This window comes from Grus americana, chromosome 17 (assembly GCF_028858705.1).
Source record: "Grus americana isolate bGruAme1 chromosome 17, bGruAme1.mat, whole genome shotgun sequence".
Lineage (NCBI taxonomy): Eukaryota > Metazoa > Chordata > Aves > Gruiformes > Gruidae > Grus > Grus americana.
The window spans coordinates 6,314,124-6,337,426 of NC_072868.1; the positions used below are offsets into that span (position 1 = coordinate 6,314,124).

General features: G+C 44.3%; 1 protein-coding gene across 2 annotated transcripts; it reads left to right on the top strand.

Annotated features, from left to right (window-relative positions):
- Positions 1 to 1,664: 1,664 nt before the first annotated feature.
- RPN2 (ribophorin II) lies at positions 1,665 to 21,878 on the top strand. 2 transcript variants are annotated; one of them, XM_054845059.1, is made up of 18 exons: positions 1,665 to 1,937; positions 2,047 to 2,249; positions 3,998 to 4,093; positions 4,809 to 4,984; positions 5,822 to 5,897; positions 6,285 to 6,419; positions 8,492 to 8,668; positions 9,022 to 9,140; positions 9,549 to 9,654; positions 12,050 to 12,141; positions 13,007 to 13,121; positions 13,796 to 13,990; positions 14,525 to 14,611; positions 15,196 to 15,291; positions 16,371 to 16,446; positions 17,339 to 17,468; positions 19,337 to 19,423; positions 21,504 to 21,878. In XM_054845059.1, the coding sequence occupies exons 1-17, from the start codon at positions 1,925 to 1,927 to the stop codon at positions 19,386 to 19,388; spliced, it is 1,944 nt and encodes a 647-aa protein (XP_054701034.1). In that variant the 5' UTR covers positions 1,665 to 1,924; the 3' UTR covers positions 19,389 to 19,423; positions 21,504 to 21,878. The 2 variants fall into 2 exon arrangements, with proteins under 2 accessions (XP_054701034.1, XP_054701035.1); XM_054845060.1 differs by lacking the exon at positions 19,337 to 19,423 and having other exon boundaries at positions 1,787 to 1,937.
- The last annotated feature ends 1,425 nt before the right edge of the window (positions 21,879 to 23,303 follow it).

Genomic DNA, 23,303 nt, shown 5'->3' on the forward strand with positions numbered 1-23,303 from the left:
CCTCGGTGTCACCCAAAGAGGAGCTGACTTCCCATCACAGCTCTGGTGCAGATGGAGAAGCAAGGGCGGCCAGGCAGAGCGGAGAGCGAGCTCCCTTCTCGGTGGGGGCTTTCCACACCTAAGCAGCTCCACGGCTGTTGGGTCCTCGGTTTCCCCCAGCGAGGCCAAGATCTTTGTCCACGTTACACGCAGCAAACACCCCAAAACGGGGGGAGACTGGAGGGGCGGTGGGCAGGCGGGAAAGCGGGAGCCGCTCCGGCTCCATGGGATCTTCCCCGGAAAGCAAAAAGCACAAGTTCCCAGTGCCCTCTGCAGGAGGAATCACAGCCCTTTTCCCCAAATGTTGGGGCCTTCCAGGAGGACAGTGAGCAGCAGGACAGGCCTCTGTCACACATGGGCTGCTGTGTCCCCTGTGGGACAGCCCAGCGTGGGACAGGGACCCGGAGCACGCCTGCCCGTCCCCAGGGGCTCGCGGGGAAGAAGTCATTTTGTACATTGATGTGTGTGTTGCTTCGCTGCAGGAACTTGGGGTCCCCGATAGCGTGGCCGTGGTCGTTCCCAAGAGTCACCTGAAATAATCGAAACAGGGCAAAAGGGCGGTGCTAGTTACACACCCGGGGGAAAGGCAGCTCGGTTAACTGGGAGGATTGGGTTTTGCACAGCAGAGCTAGGGCTTAACCTTACATTTGGGTTTTTTTATTTCTTTTTTTTTTTTTTTGGTACTTAGAGAAAACCAAGGGAAAAAATGAAGAGGTGGAAAATGGGGCTCCCCTAGATGGGGGGTCAGTGAAATGATCCCTTAAACCTCGCACGCCTCCATCGAGGAATCCGAGCGAGCAGCGTTGCACGGATTTACTTGTTCACTTGCAAACGCCCTTCCTGAAGCCCCGCTGCTGCCCCGGGAGCTCCGTCCTCCCCACGAACCCCTCGCCAGGAACGAGGGCACCGTCCCGGGGTCTCACCCACGAAGCTCAGGACAAATCCCACCCCGGGCTGTCGGAGGTCACCCACCCCCCGGGGAAGCGTGCGGCCCTTTCCACCCCGGGTTTGCTGGGAAGAGGGAGCTTTTTGGCGAGCGGCAGCCGAGTAGCGGTGGCTTTGCCGGAGGCTGGCTGTGGCGGTCAGCTGTAATTAAGAGCAGGAGGTTACTGCGGGGTGACCGGGCAGGCCGAAACCCACCGCCTGTCACCGGGGGCGGCAGAGGTAACTCGGCATCCCGGGCGGATGAGCGGCCCCGCATCGCTGGGCGGCTGCTGGGTGAGTCCCGGGGCGTTTGGGGTCTGCTGACACCCCAGGGGAGCGCTGCCCTTCCCGGGGGTGCGGGCGCCTTCCCACCGCGGGGAAGGTGCTGAGACACACGCGGAGCCGCTGGGCCAGCGGCGTAACGGTGCGCTGGGGCTCCCAGGCTGGCGGCGTGGGGAGCTCCCACAGGCGTGGGCTGGCACGGCACGGCACGGCACCACGCGTGTGGTGTGGCACGGCATCGGACGTGACATGGTGTGACACAACGCTGTGGCGCGGCACGAGCACAGAACGTGGCACGAGCACAGCACCCGCCGCTTCTCCTTTAAGGCGCGTGGCGCGCTGAGCGCCATGGGCGGCTCGGCCAATCGGCGCAGCCCACATCCTCGCCCCCGCCCGCCGCCGGGAGGCCGGTACCACTCCCGCCGCCCAGGGGAGCCGCCGTTGTCTCTTCAGGGGCTGCTACGTCGCCGCCCGCCTCCCGCGTCCCTCCCGGCCGTCCCCTGCGCTCCGCTCGTTCTCACAGCTCCGTGGTGTCCGCGGCGGGCGCTCGTGGGGTCGGGACCCGCCCGTGCAAAATCCGCCGTCCCTCCCGCGTCCCCCGTAGCACGGGCGCGGTGGTGCGGGCCGGGGCGGGACGCGGGGCGGAAGCGGCGCCGTGGCTCAGGCGGCGGGCGGCATCATGGCGGCGCCGGGTGAGGAGCGGGCCGTGGCGGGGAGGGCGCTGGGGGAGGGCGACGCGGCGGGCGCGGCCCTCGGTGCGGCGGGGAAGGGCCGCGGCGTAACTCGCTTGTCTCTCCGCAGGCCTGCGGCTGCGCCTGGCGGCGGCTTTCAACCTCCTCCTCCTCCTCGCCGGTGCCCAGGCCCTGGCCCCCAGCCACCGCCTCACCGCCCGCGACCTGGCCCGGCTGAGGGCGGCGCTGGAGCGGCCCTTCGCCGACCTGCAGGCCGCCTTCTACTCCATCGTGGGCCTCGACAGCCTGGGGGTGCGGGTGGCGGACGAAAAGGTGAGCGTTGAGGGCCCGGCGGTGCTGCCGCTCCTCACCCCTCGCCCCGCCGGCTGCCCTGCGCGCCCGAGGCCGTGCGGCCCCAGCAGCAAAAGACGAGGCATCGTGGGTTTATCTAGCAAGCTCCGCTTTGATAGGAGCGTGAGGAGAACGTAAAGCAAGCGTGCGTTATGTTCTTAGCAAGTGTCAGAGCAAATCACTGGTAATTAGTGGCAATCTTTCAGGTGTGCTATTTGAATAAATTGTGTCTTTGTCTGGGCAGTAACGTGCCGCGGGCTCTCTTATGCTTACTGCCTCTAAATGGTGGTTTCAGGGCTCGCTCCTCCATAGCCTGTTGGGATTTTACTGTAGCTATTAATGTGTTACACTGTTTTGTGAAAAAGATTTCTGCCTGTGGCATGTTTGCTTCACTGTCCTGTTACACAGAGCTCTCGTCATTTCATTTCAGTTCCAACACCAAATTCAACCAGGGCACTTGATCTTGCTATTTTTGTATATAAAATATGTTCCCTTGTGTGCAGACTAGAAACAAAGACTTGTGGTATCAACATGATGCTTACTGACCGTTCATGTCTTTAAGCATTTCTATTTTAAATGCTGCAGTTTGTTCTTATAACTATCCGTTTACATAAGCATACCTGCTTACGTGCACATGTGTGCTTATCTGTGTACCTAAGCTGTAAACATAAGTGTGTTTTTTTCCTCATAATTCCGTTAGTTCAGTGTTTCTAAGCCATTTGGCCTTCATTTCTCTTTGAGCATTGTGCTTTTGCACCACAGACTCTTAGCTGTGAGGCTCCTGACAATGATGTGGTTCACACACTGCACACCTTGCTGTGGTCGCTTACTGTCATCTGTGGGCTAGGCTGTGAATTCCTGCTTTTGTTTATGTCAGTGTGGCTGGGTTTTTTAATAGTTCCTAGTTTTGGCAGTGATAATACAGCCTTTGCTTCTGCAGGTAAACAATAATTATTTACTTGTTCCTTGAGGTTTGTGATGACTCTCTTTTTCTGGATAGTGTACCTCTTTGTGGGGTAAGACTATTGAAAAGGTAGAGGTAGTAAAATACTAACTAGGCATAACACTTCAACATATATCAATATCCCTAGGTAACTGTAGCATTAAAATCCTGTCCTACTTGTAAAGGCCTGTTCTCCACACACATAAATCATGGGTCTTTGAGTATGAGCAGTTAAATTCTTGGTTATTTTCTGGTTAAAATGGAATCTTAATGATCTGTCTATCTAGTTGTCAATTAATAATAAACTGCTTGCAAATTAATGAGCAGTCTCGTTGCTTGACTTCTCTTTCTATATGCTTTGAATTTCTGTCTTCTGCATTCATTAATGATTGTGTGTGATAACACAGCTGGGAAGGAAGCTCACCCACAGAATTTCTGCTCATCTGTCCTCTATCCTGGGAGATTTTTCCCTGCTAAATATATGCATGGGACTTATATTTTGACAGATTGTATAATTATACTCAATTTAAATTTAAATTCTGGTTGCAGTAGAGTTTATGTGAAAATCACTTCTCTCTTTTAGCAGGAACCACCTTTGTTTCTGTGCAGCACTTAGTAGAGTAGGATCTGGGGGGTTCCATGCTCTGTTGCATCACAAATATTACTAGGGACTTCATTGTATAAAAATGCACAACAGTGTACAGGAAACTGTCTTAGAGTGGCATTTAGGTCTCTCAGCGGCTTAAGTCAAGAGTGCTGCTGTAAGTTAACTTCTGTTTCTTCATAGGCTGCATGCATTTTCATCAAATCTCATGTGGACTCCAGCAGTGTTGACTCCCTCTTCTACGCTGCACAGTCCATCCGGGTCCTGTCTGGCTGTGAGGTGAGTTTGGAGCCCTGAGCTCTGAAGACAGGTGTTACCAAGGATGTATTTACCTTTGTCTTTTTCTTGGTTTTATTTTATGCATAGCTTCTAGTTTTACTTTCTTTTAGTGGGTTGTACTCAGTTGAGTCTTAGGTAGATAACTTATGAAGTGTCTGGGAGTACTCTGTGCAAGGCAAAGTGTAAAGTTATAAAGCGAGTATTTGGTCCACGGTAATTCTGAGGGGATGTTTCTTGATTAAACATTGGTGGCTAAGGAAAAAGGAGCCAGCGCATTTTAATAGAATTCACAGCAGCTGTGTCAATTACATGTTTTGGGCAGGTGATAAACTGTTTGGATGTAAACCTTGTGTTGAAACAGTGCAGTGATACAAATGCAGCCCATCCTTGCTGAATTGCGGGTGGGTTTTCCAAGCCCCATTTTTCATCGGTACCGCAAGCTGCTGCACAATGATGTGATGCCAAATGAAAAACAGTAGCAGGTTACCAGGATAAATCTGAATCATGGATTATCCTGACTCATTGATAGTTGACATCAAAACTTCGGGATTTAATTAAACTAAAAGGTAACAGGGCTTTTTAAAAGAATAAGAGCTTTTTCCAAAAGCTCGTAGTAGTTCACCAGTCAGGTGTGTTGCTCCAGGAAGAAGTCAGTGGTGACAAAGGCCTTGTTTTCTCAACTGTGACTCAACATGTTCCCTGTGTTCTTCCTCAGGTTACCATTTCAAATGAGACCAGGGAGCTGCTGCTTGCAGCTGTCAGTGAGGACTCCTCAGTCACCCAGATCTTCCACGCCGTTGGGGCCCTGAGTGGCTTTGGCCTCCCTTTGGCATCTCAGGAAGCACTCGCTGCTCTCACTGCTCGACTTAGCAAAGAAGAAAATGTGCTGGCGTAAGTCTTTCAGATGGAATGATTTACTATATATAGCCTCTAGGCACTTGGATTTTGGAGTAAAGGGTATTTTGACACTTAATTTTTGTACTACAGATGTAGTAGAGTAGGTGCTGTGTTTTCATTTGATGTATTTGTCCAGTTCATTATTGTCCTTCTGGTGGAATGAAAAATATGGTTTTGAGCTATTTTCTGTGTGATTTTGCAAATGACCTTACGTGTTCGGTTTAGTTTAAGAATAATGGTCAGTAAAGAGGGCGCATGCCAAAGGAGACTTCTCTTTTAAAAAGACTCACAGCAAACTTTTGACTTAAAACCCAGCTAGGGTTCCATGTCATTTATGTTGCAATAGATGTGATGCTCTTCCACAGCCCTGGTTTGTAGGTAGGGATGCCTGTACTGCGAGGTCGAAAAAAACATGCCAGTAAGCAGAAGGAATTTTGGCATTTATCGCCAAAGAATTCAGTAATTTTACTGTGAAAGAAAAGAATAAAGATTTCTTTAAAAGCCAGGGAAGAAAGGGGAACTTTAAAACTTGCTTCCTGGAAACCTTGTTAGCAAGTGTGGGGATCTGTGCTGGGCAGAGATCAAAGTTTTATTTCTTCTCTGCCTTTGAGTTTATTGCGGCACTGATGCAGCTAAAGTGGCGTTCCCTAATGAATTTTAAGTTTCCACTAAATCACTTCGGATTCATTGCCTTGAGTCAACTGAATGCAGTTACAGCTGTTCTACACTTCATTCAGAATAGAAACTGCGGTTGCTTTGATTTGAATGATGTTTGGGTTTTAAGGAAGGAAAAATCATACAATTGTTTGGTTTTGTTTGTTCTTGTTTAAGAACCATCCAAGCTTTGGAGACGGCATCTTACTTGTCCCAGCAGGCAGATCTAAGTGGGATCGTTGAGGAGATAGAGGTAGGAACACGCTATGCTCTAATTATTCAGCAATTTGTTAGATCTGTATAGTACTAAAAGATGTATTAATATGAAACACAAAATGAAAAACCAACCTGACTGATTCCTTGCCTGCATGATGTGGGTTGGCTTGGCTCTTTCTTTCAAGCAGATATTTCTTCTGGGCTTTTGACTGTTTCATGATGGACTGAGACACAGAAAGTCAGGACTTTTAAATATAATTAAATACACTAAAGGCTGAAGGTTTCTTTTTCTTCATGTTTCTAAATGGCTATTACAAAATACCTCAGTGATCCCATACAGATACTCTTGGTTATAGACCTAACAGGCTTAACTTCTGCGGATCTACTAGCATGCAATTTAAATTTTAATAACTCTTTCTGTCAGGATCTTGTTGCTCGCCTGGATGACTTGGGTGGAGTTTATCTGCAGTTTGAAGAAGGAATTGAGACTACCGCGCTGTTTGTTGCTGCTGCCTATAAGCTGTCAGACCATGTGGGTACAGAGCCAGCAATGAAGGAGGTCTGTATCTACCTTTTCCTCCCTTGCACACCGTAGCTCACCAAAAGGATCTGCCTTGTCCCTGGTGTGCAGTGAAAGAGGCTGGTATAACTGTGTAGAGTTCCTACTGGGGAAAAATGAGCACACTGATTGAAAAGGGATGTCCCAGAGGGAATGCTAAGTAACAGAATGTAGGAGGAAATTCCACCTTCAAGATCACAGGCTGAATTTGGTTTGGTTTTTTACTTTTTCAAATGTATAGAAGGAAATTGCAAGTGAGGCTTAGTTTTTCTTTATTGAGACAAGCTGTTGAACAAAAACCCTCTTGTTTCAGAGTTTGTTCTGGTATTTAGCACTTGTCTAGCACTTTCCAGCATTTCAAAGTGTTTTGCAAATGTTATTTACCTGTGAGGAAATGCAGGCACCCTAATTTGGGTGCCCGAAAGGGAAGCAACATTAGTACCATACACCTACAGGAATCCAGATGCAAAAACTTGTTGTCTAAAATGAAAGACTGCTGGAAATTCCTTTTGAGCTTGATTAAGCTAGAAATAGTTACTGCAAGCTATCCACTTAGTATTCTTTCTTTTTTTTTTCCCCACAACTAGCTGAGTGAGAGGTACTTTTGATTGAGAATGGCATCTCCCTAAAGCACAAGCCAAAGTGGCAGGGTTGAGACAGAAGCCAGTGTAAGACATCTGAGTTCATTCCTGGCTCTCTTCCATGCCACTGCCAAACAGACTAATGCAAAGTAATTTTGATGTCATTTTTGAGGTGGTGATTCTGCTACACACAATTCAAACTGTCAGCGTCCAAATGATGTTTAAAAAAAAGACCAATTAAGGAAAATTGTTTAGTGTTGTTTCAGAATTGTGCTGTCAGAAGTGCTATTGTTTGGGCTTAACGCTTTATCTCATGTGAATGGTGAGAGCGCCTCCAGAATGCCACAAAACTCTCTTTAAAAATTAACATGTAGTATTTGAAGGGGAAAAAAAAGCGCTCTCTTTTTTTTCCCTCCACAATTTAAATGCAAGTGTCAGTTGCTGATTAAGGTCTGGATCTGTGCCATGCCCTCCATATAAATGAAAAACACGGCAGGATTGGCACTGTGCGGGAGTTCTGTAGCATCTGTCTGGATGCTTTCTCTAGTTATGTCATGTACGTTGGTGCTCATTAATACAAGTAGGAGGGTGAAAATTTGAGATGTAGTGCATTTAATTTAGGAGTGTTCTTTGTAGTTACTAAATTGTATGCCTATTGCTTTATTTGGGATTGTGTTCGATTATTCTCATTTCTGATTAGAATTTAGCCCACAATCCTTTGCTTGGATCAAAGTACAGGTAACCAAACCCTCTGTTTTCCAGACTAGCAGGGAGTAATGGAAGAATCTGAATAATAGGGCATACCCTGCGGAGTGTGGCCCCGATACACTAACCCTACAAAACCAGCTGGGAGACTCCGTCCTGCTCCTCCTTTGGCGAGAACAAATTAGCCTTGGCACATCCCAGAGCCAGAGCTGGCTCTGTGCTCCTGGTGGTACTGCTTTAAAGCTAATCCTCTTAGCTCGAGGACACTGCTGAGCCTAAGGGGATAAGCCTGCATGGGCCTAGACTGGCTCCTTCCAGAGCTGTTAGGATGCTTTGCATCACCTCGCCATGCCGTGGCCTTCCCAGCTTGGTAGGTAGCCGGGACGTCTAGCCGAGTCCTTCTCCACTGTACGAAGACAATTGTACAGCTCCCAGAGCCAAATCGTCTTTTTGCAGCTGCATGCAGTCTGGATAGCTGAGCTGAGGGCATCTTCTGCTCTGAAACACGTAGTTCGAAGAGGTAGATCGAAAGTCTGGTTTTGCAAGTTTTTAGCGCAATTAGAGTGATTGTGGTTGGAACCTCCTAGCCAAGAATAAGAATGCTTGAATGACATTCAAGAGGTAGCTAATTTTGGGTTACCTCATAACTTGAATTATTTTTAAAGCAAATGTGAAATTAAACAGTCTTTCTGAATGACGTTTCTATTAATCACATTATACTGAGCCAGTTTGCAATATTGTGGTAAGCTGCCGGTGCTTATATGTGATTTGCTTTTCCTCTTTCAGGATCAAATTATCCAGTTGATGAATGCGATTTTTAGCAAGAAAAACTTTGAGACACTCTCAGAAGCCTTCAGCGTTGCGTGTGCCGCAGGTTCTTTATCCCGGAACCGCTACCATTTGCCTGTCATTATTGTCCCTGATGGGCCTGCAGCTGTGTCTCACCATCAGCCTGTACTCAGGGTGAGTCCTTAGCCCCAGATCTTAACTCATCTCTTGCCTCAGTCTTTAGTGCTGTAGGTCTGGGCTGACTGAGTGTGTAAAGTGATGTCTTTAGCTCCAGGTCTCAGGCTCCAGTAGATCTGGAGCTCTTATGAAGGGATTCTTAGGAACCGCTGCTTACCCAGGGCTTACTACCTCAAAAAGGCACTGTGTGGAAGTCAGCTCTGCTGATTACAAACTTCAGCTTTCCTGATTATGGTAGAAAAAAATAGGTGTATCTGGGTATATAATGCAGAGGGGTAGTGAGTCATCTCTGCCCCTGCATTCCTTCTGGGACCATGGGTTTCACAGAAATTCTTGGGTTTCTCTTGTAGCTACAAGTGACCGATGTTATGTCCCAGCCACTGACTCAAGCTTCTGTAAAGCTTGACTATGCCAAGTCTGCATCTAGCAAAGCCACTGTCCTTCAGCAGACAGCATTTGCTCTGTCAGGGTAAGAATATAGTCTTATTTTTACAGTTCGTAAGGCAAACAGGTGTTATTTAAACAGTGATGGACTTATTTTCCTTATGTGTGATTTCAGCAGATAAATGTTTGTATGATGAAAAACTCAAAATGCTGTAGTTGCGTTTGGTTGGTAACGGGTGACTGAGTGCATTTGGTAGTGATGGTGAATCTTGCTTTTTCTTTTGGGAGTCGGGAATTGCAATCTTCTTCTGTCTTCAGAGGCACTTTGAAGAATTCTTTTCCTGCTGCACTTAGCCATGTTAGTTTTGTGCTGCATTGGTCTGCCTGCTTAATCTAGCATATTTGGAGACTTCTTGGTTGCAAGATGTTACCTATTTGTAGGCTGCTGTTAGTGTCCTAGAGGATACTTAACACCTTGCTTTTTTTATTACAGAGATGTTTTTGAGCTGAACTTCATGAATGTGAAACCTGCAAGTGGATATTACGACTTCTCTATCAGTGTTGATGGAGATAAGCGATTTATTGCTAACAAAGTTGAGGTGGGTGTGCTTTCTGATGGCTTTTTAATTCTGTGCCTGTTCAGCGAAACAGCTTTTTATCTATACCTGTTAAGGATGTTGCCAGTTGTATGGCATTTTTATCACGTTTTTCTGTAATGCATTGGATTTTGAGTCAGGATTATGACCAGTAACCAGATTAATATATGATCAAAAGAGATTTGTGTGAATTTCAAAACTGACTTATTATTTAGATACTTGCTGATCTGACAGCATATGAACAAAGGCTAACAAAGTGTTTGTATAGCAGCTCCAAGTAGCTATGCAAAAATGATTACTGAGAATGCTAGTTCTTCAGAATCTTTGAGATTTGAATCTGTAAATCTCAAGGCTTAGCTTGCAGTTGTCTGGTGATTGCCTGATGTATGAAAGCTGAGCATTTATGTTGTCTCTTGTATAAGTTCTAGAGCCCTAGAGAAGAGGCAAGGGGATCTTTTGGCATCTCCTAACTCTATATGATGATGCTTTTGTAGTGCAGAAACAGTGACTAAAGCAAATGAAGTCTTCACTTCATGTATGCATACCCCCTTTTTGGTGGCAAAAGCTGTTATACCACACCTTTCTGAAGAAGAGTTTTATATAAATGCTCAGAGTTTTACTTTCCTCAAGTTTGTTGCAATGAGAAGAATGTGACCTCTGTGACTATTCATATAGTCACTCCGGTGTCAACAGCTGAGAACGCTCTTCTCCAGTCATGTCTATTCCCAGGCTTAGTTTTTGCCCTCAATCGTCTATTTAAGGAAAAGATTAGCTTTTAAAGTCTTCCAACATAGTCGGCTTGGAGTGGAGGAAGACGCTTCTTTACAACTGCTGACCTTTACTCTGTGTATCAAATTGATGTTGTCATTGTAGTAGTAATGGCACTTAGGAGTGTCAAAAGGGGATTGATTGGTCCTGCTTAAGCTCGCTGCTGGCACACGGAGGTACCGGTAGGAATGCATTAACGCTGGGGTGGCTTTGTGTGAACCGCTTCTAATAAGACACATTGTTATGGGGGAGGACTGCTGGGGGAACTGCTTTTTTTTTCCTTACTGTTATTAGCATTAATTGTCCTTAATGCACCATCGTTTTGACAGTAATGAGCTGAACCAGTGGGTTATTACTCCAGGCAGAGACTACATTTCCTGGCATTAAAATATTTGAGAGATGTTTGTGTACTGTTCAGTTGGAGGGGCTGTGTGCAGCAGGTCTAAGTTGCCTTCACGTAACTTTTTTTAAATGAATATTTCATTAGTCCATCTTTCTTTGCTCCCATCTTGGAACAAACTAAGGCTTTAGTAAAGTTAGCCTGAATAGTCTACATGTTAATGGATCCATTTTCAGGGGTAACCTCTATCTTAAATTATGCTTTTTGTTGTAAAGCAACTGCCAAGATTGTTGTGTTTGAAGTCTGACCTGAATAGTTTGGTTTATGTTTTTACATATTTTTCCCACAGGTTCCCTGTGAATTACTTTTCAGGATTGAGGGTGTGGGGCTGGCTCACATGAGCAAACCTGTAATAACAAATTGTAGTATCTGATGAAAAATATCTTGGCAGTGAAACTTTAATTCTCCAGGGGAGCATTTGTAAGCTGTGAGAACAAATGTGCTAATTAAAAACTACAGACTGCAGTAACTGCTTATGTTTGAGAGAAGGATTGAAGTCAGTCAAACCCACCTAGGCTCACTGCCTACATGGTCTGTGGTTTGGGACCAGGGAGAGGGCAGGAAGTCATTTCTCTGCTTGGGGTTTATACGGCGCTTAGCACAAAGGAGAGTGATAAATGGCAGGGCCTTATTGGCTGTCCTGCACTAACTGATAAACGCTGTGACTCCAAAGGAGAGCTTGCTGAACAAAGTGCAGGTCTGCAGGAATGCTTTGGCTCTTGCCTGCTGATAATAAAATGAGCAGAAACCTGTTAGGCTTTAGGAGCCAGTAAAGGCATAGCTGGTTGCTGTCCGGAGACCTCCCTCATCTCAAATTGGTATCTAGCAAGTAGAAGTACATATACCTATGCAGTTTTAAGTTGTATCACACGTGGTGTAATCTTTAATAGCTAGTTTTTGCTAGTTTAAAAGGAAAACTAGTTGGATCTGGATAGTTGGATTGTTTCATTACAAACAGTTCTCCAAAGGGCAGTGAACTCCAACATGACCGAGAAGTTGGCTGCGTGCACAGGGAAGAAGGGGATGGGTTAGGGTTAGTGACTGATGCAGGAGCGTTGCCAGAAGGTAAATTTCTGTAGATCCTTCTGTTCAGGTTAGGTTCTGTCTTTGGCCTAGTGTAGGACCGTCTTTGGGGAATGCGACAGAAGAGATAAAGTGTCTGCAGAGAACTTGACCATAATTAGTACATGTAGAGTGCTCTGACTAATTTTCTATTGTGTTTTGTTGCAGCTGAAAGTGAAAGTTTCAACAGAAGTTGGGATTACTAATGTAGATCTTTCTACTGTGGATAGAGATCAGAGCATTGCACCAAAAACAACCAGGTAAAATGATGCCGTGTATGTGATCCTTTCAGGGGCATCTCTGGCTCTAGGCCGGAGCTCTTCTGAGCTTTATCTACCTCAGCTAAACCAGAGGAATCTTGTATTGGAATAACTACAGAGTTACACCCATGCTGTTTCTCTTAAACCTGTGAGTTCACTGGGAGAATACTCATTATTTTATAGGTGATTTTCCTTAGTACTGACATAAGTACTAACAGAAGCCAGACAACCCAAGGTTTCTGTTCCTTTGTTGACACCATAGCAAAAGCAAGTTAAAAGAATTGTGTTAATGTTTCTGTTATTATTGGGCTTCAGCAGAGATGCTCTGGGAGTGTGGCTGTACCATTGCTAGGGGTACTTGAACTTAATGTAATTGTTTTTTTTAACTGACATCAGTTAGAATGTAAGGTATGGGATTTAATATAGGTCGCACAGCCTCACTGAAGTCCTTCTGCGTGTGTGATACAGCCTTCCTGTGCTGGTTTGAGTGTCTGGTTTTTTCTGTTCTGCTGCCATCACACCTTTGGTTGTAGTATAGCCTTGGCTAAATGGAATGTGGGGCATAGTACTAGCAAAACTTTCTTCTGGTGTTCCTTTGAACCTTACAACAAACAAGTGTTTTACTTGAAAATAGGCAAGGTATGTAGCTCAGAAAAACCCTACTAAAAAAAATCCATTAATTTCTTTTCATTACTCTTACAGTGGAAGAGAAAGACATGCTAGTTCACCTGTCTCTGATAAAATTGCTCATCTGTGATGAGTAGACTGCAGTACTGCTAGATAGGCTTGCATGCCTCAGTTTCTTTGAAAACCAGAGCTTTTCTTGGAAGATCACCTCAGTTCTGTTTGGTTTTTTTCCTCCTAGGGTAGCTTACCCAGCCAAAGCCAAGGGCTCATTCACTGCTGACAGCCATCAGAACTTTGCTTTATCCTTCCAGCTGATAGACGTGAACAGTGGAGCTGAACTCATCCCTCACCAGGTTAGGACAAATTTTTATCATTGCTGTGTCACTGAAATGTTCTGTCTTGAAGCATCTGAGGTGACAGTTGCTCTTGAAAAGATTTGATAGGTTTTGAGAAGCCATATGTTTCTGACACAGACTGTGAAAGATATCTGATCTTGGTAGATGGGAAGTGGATTCAGTTCATTTGTTTCAACTGTATGTGAAATGAAGCCTCTTCTGGCGCTGTGTTTTATTTAACTCAACAAAATGAGTGCAGGTAGCCTGCACTGTAAAAAGTACACCTGTGGTTTTTTAATATAAGTTGTTTGCTCAAAAAGTCCTTGAATGTAGACTTCCTTTAAAATTTTAATTTTTCTTCATAAAATACAAAAAAAGGGAAAAAACCAACAAGCCCCATATATGCATCCATCCCTGTTGTGTGCTGTTGCATATACCATATGGAGGAACATTCAGTGTACTGCCCTGTATCCCAAGTGGGCCACTGGACGGTCTTGGTCCTGTGTTAGTGTAGTCACTTAAAGAGACATTGAACTTCGCTGATTTGCAGGGATCTAGACACCTGGGCTGCCAGTTTATATCCGACTTTTGTTAATGTTGTGCTTTTTGATTTGGGGTTAAATCTCTCGTTTCATTGGCATTTGTAAACATGCTATGAGATATTCCAGAAACATTTCGATCTTCCCTTTCAGACTTTCGTCCGACTTCACAACCAAAAGACTGGCCAGGAGGTAGTGTTTGTTGCAGAACCCGATAGCAAGAATGTATATAAGTTTGAACTGGATACCTCTGAAAGAAAGACTGAATTCGACTCTGCCTCTGGTACCTACACTCTTTACTTGATAATTGGAGATGCCACTCTGGAAAACCCAATCCTGTGGAATGTGGTATGTAGCTGGAAGCATGGTGGTGTGGTTTTGAGATTACTGGCAGTCTAACAGGAGGGCATGGTATGGGCTTGGAAGGGAGAAAAAAAGCTCAAATGTCTCTGTTCTTTGTAGTGAAGCAGAATCCTTTTGGCCACTTATGGACTCTGAGGTTTGCTGCTCATTTTAAGTTTTTAAGTAAGCATCAAAGCAAGACTGAAATGAACATTCATTTCATCATGTGGTGGAACAGAAACTTCAGAACATTTGTGGGTTTGATTGTAATTTCACAGTAAGGACTCCAAGGTTTGGCCTTTCTGTGCTTGCTATGCTGGAAGTAAGTCCAACTCATAGTGATGGGGGAATGGCATTACTGTCCCTGTTTAGGAGAAATTGCTTCTTAAAAAATCTGGTGGCTTTTTCGTAGTTTTCTTTAAAAATCATGTCAATTGTAGATTGACAAATAAGGAAATAGGCCACAGTAATGGAATAGGTTTTATAAAACTTTTAATACGTTAAGATGAAACTTCATGAAGCTGCACAATTTTATTTCAGGCTGATGTTGTGATCAAATTCCCAGAAGAGGATGCACCATCCACAGTCCAGTCCAAGAACCTCTTTGTTCCCAAACCTGAAATCCAGGTACAGTCAAAAACAAAAATTATGTGCGGAGATGGGGGGCTAGTCCCACTAGTATTATTTGTTCTCATCATAGTTTATTGTTGATAAGTCATCTCTCATTAAAAAAATTAATACTGCGTAAATAATGTAATTAAAGAAAGACCAGAGTTACTGCTTAATGGAAAGAAATTTGTTGCAGTTGTCTGGAGTATGAATGAATAAGCTGTGTGTCCTACCTGTAAGAGAGCAACTGGTGTCACTGAGAAGATTCCAATATGTAAATTTGACTAGGTAAGCACCACAGAAAGCTCTCTGCTTCCAAAGATTTCTCTTGCTCCATTCCAGCCATCTGTGCTGGTGACAAGCTCACAAGTACTTCTGTGAGTGCAAGAAAAAGTTAACTGTGCAAGAGATCAGATGTGCACAGACTGGAATAGATGCTACTTTAAAGAGTCAGTCTTTGCCTTAAGAGGAATGCTTATCATCTAAAGGAACGTCTGGGAAGAGCACCAGGGCTGCAGCTGGTCCTCTGGGGAGCTGAGAAGCTGCTCTGTTGGAATACAGATACAATACTCTACTTATGACTTGGTTTTGTTTGTTTGCAGCACCTCTTCAGGGAACCTGAGAAGAGGCCTCCCACTGTGGTATCTAACACTTTCACAGCATTGATTCTCTCCCCTCTGCTTTTGCTGCTCATTCTGGTGAGTGAACTGGGCCACAGAAGAAAATGTTTTCCCATCCAGTGCAAGGTCACTTAAGAGGTTGACCAGCTACACTTCTTATTAAAACTCTTGGTTAATCATGAGTAGCGCAGCAGTGCTGCAGTCGTAGCTAGTACATGTCAGTGCAGAGCGTTGGTCTCGTATTGTCTTTCCTAAACTGTTGGGGGTTTTTTTTGAGTTCATAGTCAAAACAGAAGAACACTGCTGCCAAGTAGAAGTAGGTGGGGTGAGTTTCTCCAGTGTGCTTCTGCTGGAGATGACGAATAACAGTGGGCAGCTTAAGTTATAACTAACATTAGCCTTCTGCAGGGAAAAAAAGCAGTGATTCTGCCTCGCACTTAATATATCCATCACGTCATCTATGTTACTACATCATTGTTTTGGACTTAATGCAATACAAAATCTCATCTACGCAAGTTAAATTACTCTTTATTTGGAGGATGCAACTGGTCCCTTACTTGCTTGGCAGTAATTTCCCATTAGCTAGTCTCACTGAAAGCTGGCATTCAGATAGTCATGTCCACTGGTCTCTGGAATTCACAATGTACGTGTTGATGACACTTTAATGAAAAATCTCATTGCTACTGCTCCTGTTTGCCATCCTTCGTGCCTTTCTCCTTCATACTCTAAAAACTGAAATTGTTTTTGAGCATGCATCTTGTATCTATAGCTGTTCTTTTGCTGAGCCCAAAACTAGAACCTTACATTATTTTTTTGGTCTTTTTAATTAAAATTAATTCAGCTGGATAGAAATAGCAGTGTTTATTTTCCTGGAAAATGTAGATTTGGAGCAGTTCCCTCTCATTGGTTTAAGATAATTGAGGAACTGCCTGTGGTCAGTCAGAAGCAGCAGGAGAAATATTCACTACAGGAGCTCAACAGTGCAGTCTTTAGCAAAGTTACTACTCTGTCCTCTTGTAGTAGTAAACAGGTGCTTCTGTAGAGAATACACTGTCTTCGTTGAAGAACTAAAGCAAATGGGCTTGAAAAATACTGAAGTTTAAAAGCTTGTGTTTACAAGGCTGTTGTAACTCAGGTTTTGTTTCTTTTCCTTTTAGTGGCTAAAGATAGGTGCCAACATCTCCAACTTCAGCTTTGCTCCCAGCACCATTGTTTTTCACATGGGACATGCCGGTAAGTGTCAGAGGCTTTCTGCTCTGTTTGACCTTCTCACCTGGGAGTTACAGATGAGAGCCTTGGTGGTTAATGGGCTTGTGGTCTATTAACTATAATGACATAATAGCATAACATTTGTTCTCTTGTTTTGATCTGCCTTCCTGCTTTTCATGATTGTTAATATGGTGATAAACCTGTTTTGGCCATCAGCTTATAACAGCGGTCATTATCTGGGCCCCTCTCACACACCATTTATCTGTACTTAATAGAATTTCTTATTTCCAGAGGTCACACTTTCTTTATTGCATGTTTATCCTTTGTAAGCAGGGAGTTTCTGTGGGGATTGAAACCCACGGGACTGCCGCCTACACCTTTTCTTTAAAGCTCTTCCTGTGAAAGCTGCTGTCGTTCTTTGGCTAGACCATTTTTTTCATCAATTTTATTGTGCCCTTGGTTGCACAGTTATTTACTGTCTTGACAGAATTTCAGAAACATAGCAGGTTGGGAGAACATTGGATCTACTGTTTCCCAAATGGCAGTGTGTTGCTTAATCCAAACCAGCTTCCTTGGAAGCTTTATAAAGCTGTAAGCACCTACAAGGTTAATATCCTCTATTGAAATCCAGAGCATCCTCCTCCTTTTAATAGCCCTTAGTGTCTATAATATGTCCATAATTCTGCCACAAGAGGGTTGGTTGCAAGCCATCAGTGTCACATTTTTCTCCATTATGGAGACCCAGATGCCTTCTTCCCTTGGCGATAACGTATGGTCTTTAGATTTGCCATTTCAGAGATGAGATGGAAACACAATACTTAGGCCTGGCAGTACCACTTAACAATTGTCCTGAGGATAACGAAAGGTTGGTCTTTGAAATGCAATTTCAGCCATGGGCCCTGTCTTTTTGTCACAGCAATGTTGGGACTCATGTATGTCTACTGGACTCAGCTCAACATGTTCCAGACTCTGAAGTACTTGGCAATTTTGGGTGGCATCACATTCCTGGCAGGCAACAGGATGCTGGCTCAGAAAGCAGTAAAACGGTAAGCCAGGGACGGATGCGTTGGTGGAGCTGCTTTTAAAATCAGTGGGGAGGAGATCTCATTGATGCTATTGTGTAATGATAACTCATACAGTAATGAACACTGCTTTTTGTTCTTGGATCTTGTGTGTGGGGAGGGGCTGCTGGGTCCCACCTTTGTGCCTGTTTTCAGAATAAGGGCTCGAACTGACCTAGGGCAATGAGCTGCTCTTGCTGAGATAGAGCTGACTGCTCCTCAGAGGGAATGGTCCATGTGGCCACCTGCTAAAGTGATCAGGCACACAGAGAAAGCAAAGGGTGGAATTGTGTGCACTTTGACATGGGGAAACCCACATTTGGCAAGGCATTCACTGAAAAATTTTACTACATGATATATCAAGCTCTTGCAATATTGTTAGATAATGAAAGCTACTATAAATGCAGAAGAGGCCCAACTTTTCTGTAGCTGTGCTTGTGAGATAAGTTTTATGAGGAGGAAGGTAAGGTGGGGGTACCTTACTGCTGTCTTCCCCTACCGAAAGGGGGATTATAGAGAAAAGGGAAGCAGATGCTTATCGGAGGCGTGCAGCAACAGACAGAGGGCAACACACGCAAGCAAAACTAGGGAAAATCGTGGGAAATGTTAGGGAGACAACATTCATTTCTGTACTGGCATTGGACTGATTCTTCACGCTTGGGTCTTCTGCCATGCAGCGTCTCATGAATGTGCTGTGGCTTAGGTAGCCTGCAGGCAGTGTGCTGACCCAAGCTTCCAATACAGTGCATTAATTAGAGGTTGAACCGTTCCCTCTCCTTCACTTCTGCACATGGGGTTTCCGTCTGAGACATAAGTTTTAGTCCTTTTGTACTAATGTCGAGTTTGGCTTTCAAGATGACCTTATTGACCTGCTTTGCCATCAAATCCATGCTTTTCTTACCTTTTTGACCCACTGGGAGTTGTTTATCCTTGCATACCTGTTTGCATAGATATCCCTGGGTTCTCACTTTTTTGATTACACTGTATTAAAACCAGGACAAGACCTGTAAAAAAAAAAAAAAAAAAAAAAAAAAAATCCCACAAGGATATAGTTTTCAGGAGTTCTGCATTGATTTGTTGTCTTTAAAGCATCTCTACTTGCATGGCTGTAGCAGGGAGATGATTATTGTAATCAGACCTTTCCATACCATCCTCGCAGCTTTCTCAGCCTTGCTCCCTTGGATGTCTAGCCCCCCTCCACTGTGGCACTTTCTCTTGTTAGCATAACAGTTCCTACTGGGATTTTGTTGCCAACAGGAGTATGCTATATCATTTAATAATATTTCCTTTTTAATTTAAAGAGTAATGATAAAATCATTATTAATTACAAATTGCCTAGGATACAGATTTAGGGAAAAAGAATACAATGAAGCTTATTTCTAAGTGTCTTTGCTCAACCAGGGCTTCTGTTAGCACATAAATGCAGGTGGTTGGTTCCTACTTCAAAACACTGCGGGGGGTGTCTGTATGCTTTTTTGCTGTAAATGACACGAAGCTGCAACTACAATGGCAAATTTGAAAGTAAAACTTCTACCTTAGGCTAAAGTTAAACCCTTTGTACCTGGCTTTAAAGTTCAAAAAGACATCTTTTTGTTAACGCGCTGCTACCCTGTCTCAGATGTTGAAGTGCGGTGATAATTAACTAGATCGCACTTTGAGGCAAAGCTGCTGTTCCACTATGGAGGCCGTTGGCGAGCGTGGGAAGGGGACTGTGTAAACCGTCTTTTTACAGAAGTTACCAGAAGGCCTGGTTTTGCTTTTTGCATTTCTGTCGCTGGCTCTGGTTCCTGGAGCAGGGCTACTTTTCTCCTCCCTGTCTTCTCTGAACCTTTCTTCCTCTCTCCTTTTGGCAGGATCGCTGCAGAGCAGAGCAGTAGGTTGGCAAAGTATAGAACACTGCGGTAAAAAGGGGGTTTTGCTAGTGACCAGCTCTTCTAGAAGTAAGGGCTTTTTTGGAATTTGCCTTTCCTGGGCATGCTGCCTGTTTCATTTCACTTCATTGCTCACTCCTTGTACAAAAAGATAGCTGAGCTGAAGCCACTTCCTTCCAACCTTGTTTAATGGGCTTTAAATCAGTCCTAGGGTGTCCTTGGCTACAGCTGGGTTTGCATATTAGCAGTACGTGTCCTCTGAGACTAAATTACCTTTGTGTGATGTCCTTAATCATCTGAAGTCTGTATGGTAATATGTGCACATGTGAATATGCTGTCTTGGGCACCAAGCAGCTATCAGGTGATGAAATAAACCTAGTTTAAGCTGTGTTGTTCCTGTAAATAAATGATTAGTAATGTTGGCTGGAGGAGAATATGATGAACATGGCTGATACCTGGGTTATTCCCATCCTGCTGTTGGTACTCCTACCATCTGCAGTATTCTGGTTATTTAGCTGCCAGGCACTCTGCTGAATTACATCCTCGCTTGGGGTGGCGAGAGCTCTGTGTGCAGCAGAAGCCAGGTCAGCACCACCTCGTTCAGCTGAGAACATGACCCAGTACGGGGTTCACCCTCCTACTAGACTGAACCAGTCACGATGGCTCAGTCAGTGGCAACAGCAGCAGCCAGCCCCTTCCATTCACTACAATCATCGATAGTTCTCCATTATCACTTACCAGTGCAAAGCCCTTCGTTTCCTTTCATTCTGAACAGGTAAGATCCCAGTTTGTGTATCCACAGTGGCGTAGGAGGCAGGACTGCCTGCTGCTCTGCATGCTGCCCAATTCTGAATGTGTGTGTGGGGCTTCATTTCTCGGTCAGTGCACTGTTTTATTTTGGGTAAGGGAGAGAGCATGTGGGACAAGTCCTGCAATGGGACTGGAATCACAACGCGCTGCACTGGTACATCTCATGAGTGGCTGTTTTCTCTCACGTTCCTGGTCAGTGCTCCAGGCACACATGCACACTGAGCGTTTGAACGGAGCTTAGTTTGTGTGGTGCAAAACAAAACCAGGGTAGGTGGTTGTGTTGCAGAAACGATGTACACTGTGGTATAAGTTCCTGTCTGCAGATCAGATAGTGTGGAGGATGGTTTCTTGAAAATTACCTGTAGAGAATTTGGCATCGTGTCCCATATTAAAACACCCTGTTACTATCTTTTCTCTCTCTGGAGTGTTTCGAGGTATTTCAGCACAGAACAAGCTGTGACAAGTAACTGGAGATGTGGCCATCGCTTGTTGTAGATGAATGCTGGCTGCATCCTGGGCATGTTTGCTGGTGCTGTGCTGGTCCCTGGAGCTTCTTTTTGCCATAGCTTTGGGCCACTGGTTTTCAGCTTTTTAGTGGCCTGTTAACAAATGCCTCACAAGTGTGTTCTCCACAACTTGCATGTTTTCTGTTTCTCAGTCTGGTATTTTAACTCCTTAATTCCCCATGGGCTGCAAGTAATCCTGGAAGATCTTGCGAATCAATTATCCACAACCCATGTTAGGTTTTGCTGCCATGTGCAGTCACAAACATTTTTCCTTATTGCTGAGTTTTCTGATGCTCCACATACATCAGCTAAGACTATTGTTACCAACTTCTAGGGCTGGACTGTCAAGTGCTCAGCATCCATAGCTATGCCTGTGTCTGGCATCTTGAAGGGAAAAGGACCCCAAAAAGATGGGTCTGCTGTGCCCACATTAGGTTACTTCATCTTGGGGACATGAAGATCTTTTCTTTGTGGGACAGACCAGCTGATTCCAAGTGGATAGATTGGCCCTGTTTAAAGTAGAAGAGCGGTTAAGGTACCTGCAGGCTTTGCGTTCGGCCCTGCTTTTTTGTTCAGTTCTGTATTTTACAAGGCTCGTTCATCCCTTTTGCACCAGAAATTAACCTTCATTTTGTCTGACCATTTCCATCCTCCTTGAATTCAGCCCTCCATTCCATTGCAGTACTGGTTTTACCACTCCAATAAGTTTCCTTTGAGAAGCTTGTCCAACAAGCTTCCTTTGAGAGAGAATGAAGGGTCTGGGGGTGCTTTTATATGCAGGGGAGTGCTTTGTTGCCTGGAAGAGTTAATTTTTTTTGGATTTTTCTTTCCAGGACACACTAGTACCAGAAGAATGGAAGAAATGGGGAAAAACAAAGCAAATGCCTTCAGAACAGAAGTGAATAAATAACTGAAAGACCAGAAGAAGGAAGGCAGAAGCAGATTTTTTTATATATATATTAAGTCAAAAGGGTGCCAGTTATACTTTTTTAAAAATCTGATTTTCATCGTTGTGTTCATGTTACTTGAGTGCTTTTCATATGAATCCGGAAAATCCTTTCTTCCCTAGATCCTCCCTCCTTTTTCTCCCAGGACGTTTTAATTTCCTTTAGAACACGAGGAAAAAGAAAATACAATTCTGCCTTTCCCTAGGTGCCCTCTCCTCAACCTAAATGATCTGTGAATAAAGAGGAAAGAATGGTCCTGAATTTTGGGGGTTTTTTGGCTGTCTCGGAGGCTGTGATTGGAAGTTGGGCTCACATGAGAATGAAAAGAGCTTTTTCTGGTGGGTAATTTTGTGTATGAGTCATTGCTGTGTGAAGCTTCCTGTTCTTTCATGTCCTTTCCCAGAGGGACATGTTTATTGGGGGGAACACTTCCCACTCCTGCCTATCCCTTGTGTGATGCTGTCATCTGCATTTCTCCGCTAATGGCTGTTCTCTGTGACTTCAGGATGGCGCCAGTTCACTCCAAATATGAGTCTGACTCAGGTTATTGCCTCTGTTCTATGCAACTGAATGCCAGGAATCTGCTGGTTGCCACGTGGCCACATATGAGTTGCTTGAGCTCTACCTTAATTACTACCTTCAAGACCACTAAGCAGTGTTCAGGCAGCAGACTTGGGCTTTATTCACGGACACACTGATAGTAATAACCAAAGGCCAAAATCTCCTCCTAATGAGCAGCTTCCACCTGGGAAACTTAAAAGTTTCTCCTTCCCCTGCATCTGTGTGTTGGCTCCTGTTTGTCCCATGTCAGACTAGTTTCTTTAAAGGCCTTTTGGCAAAATAACTTCATCAAATGTCTTTTGGAGATCCAAGAAAATTATATCAACCAACAAGCATGTGGAGCCGAATTCTCCAAAGAATTTCACATGTGTGAGACATGACTCCACTTTATAAAAGCCATCTTGCCTCTTCCCCACTACAGTGGTTCACACTTAGCTCACTGTTTCTGTTCTTTGTAATAGTTCCCACCCGTTTGTTCATTGTGAACATGATACTGGATGCCATAGAGGTTTAATGAACTCCTCTGACCTCCCCTGCACTCCAAAAACCTGATCTTGTGCCGCATTAAAGTCCTCCGGGACTAAAGGAGTTTTAAACAAGAAATAGTTAAGTAACTATTTGTATTATTTTACCCTGGAATTCCTTCTCACCCTTGTGAGTTTTTTTTAGAGCCTCATATTTTGTTACTGCTCACTCATCAGCTTTAGTTTATAACTTATTTTTTCTGCTGATGCTTCCCATGAGGACAGATCCTCCAGTGTTTTTGCTGTGGAGCGCTGGCACGTTATCCAAGGAGAGCACAGATGCAAAAAGAAAATCATGGAGTGCTACTGTGATGTATCTTCTCTAGCTATTGATTTTCTACTTCCTTGGCTATGTATTAGGAAAGGTTTTTATTTGTTTGGCCTTTTATTCCTCAGATGTTTTCTGGGTTACTTTATTTGCTTTTATATTTAATCTCCAAGAGTTTGACCATTTGTTTCCTCATTTTGATGCAAACTGAACTTTGAAAGGAATCCCTTTTATTCCAAGTAGCTGCACTCACCCAGCTGTTTAATCATACAGACTTAGGTCTTTCCAAAGTGTTTTTGATAGGTCTTTAGATTGGATACTCCAAATAAAATT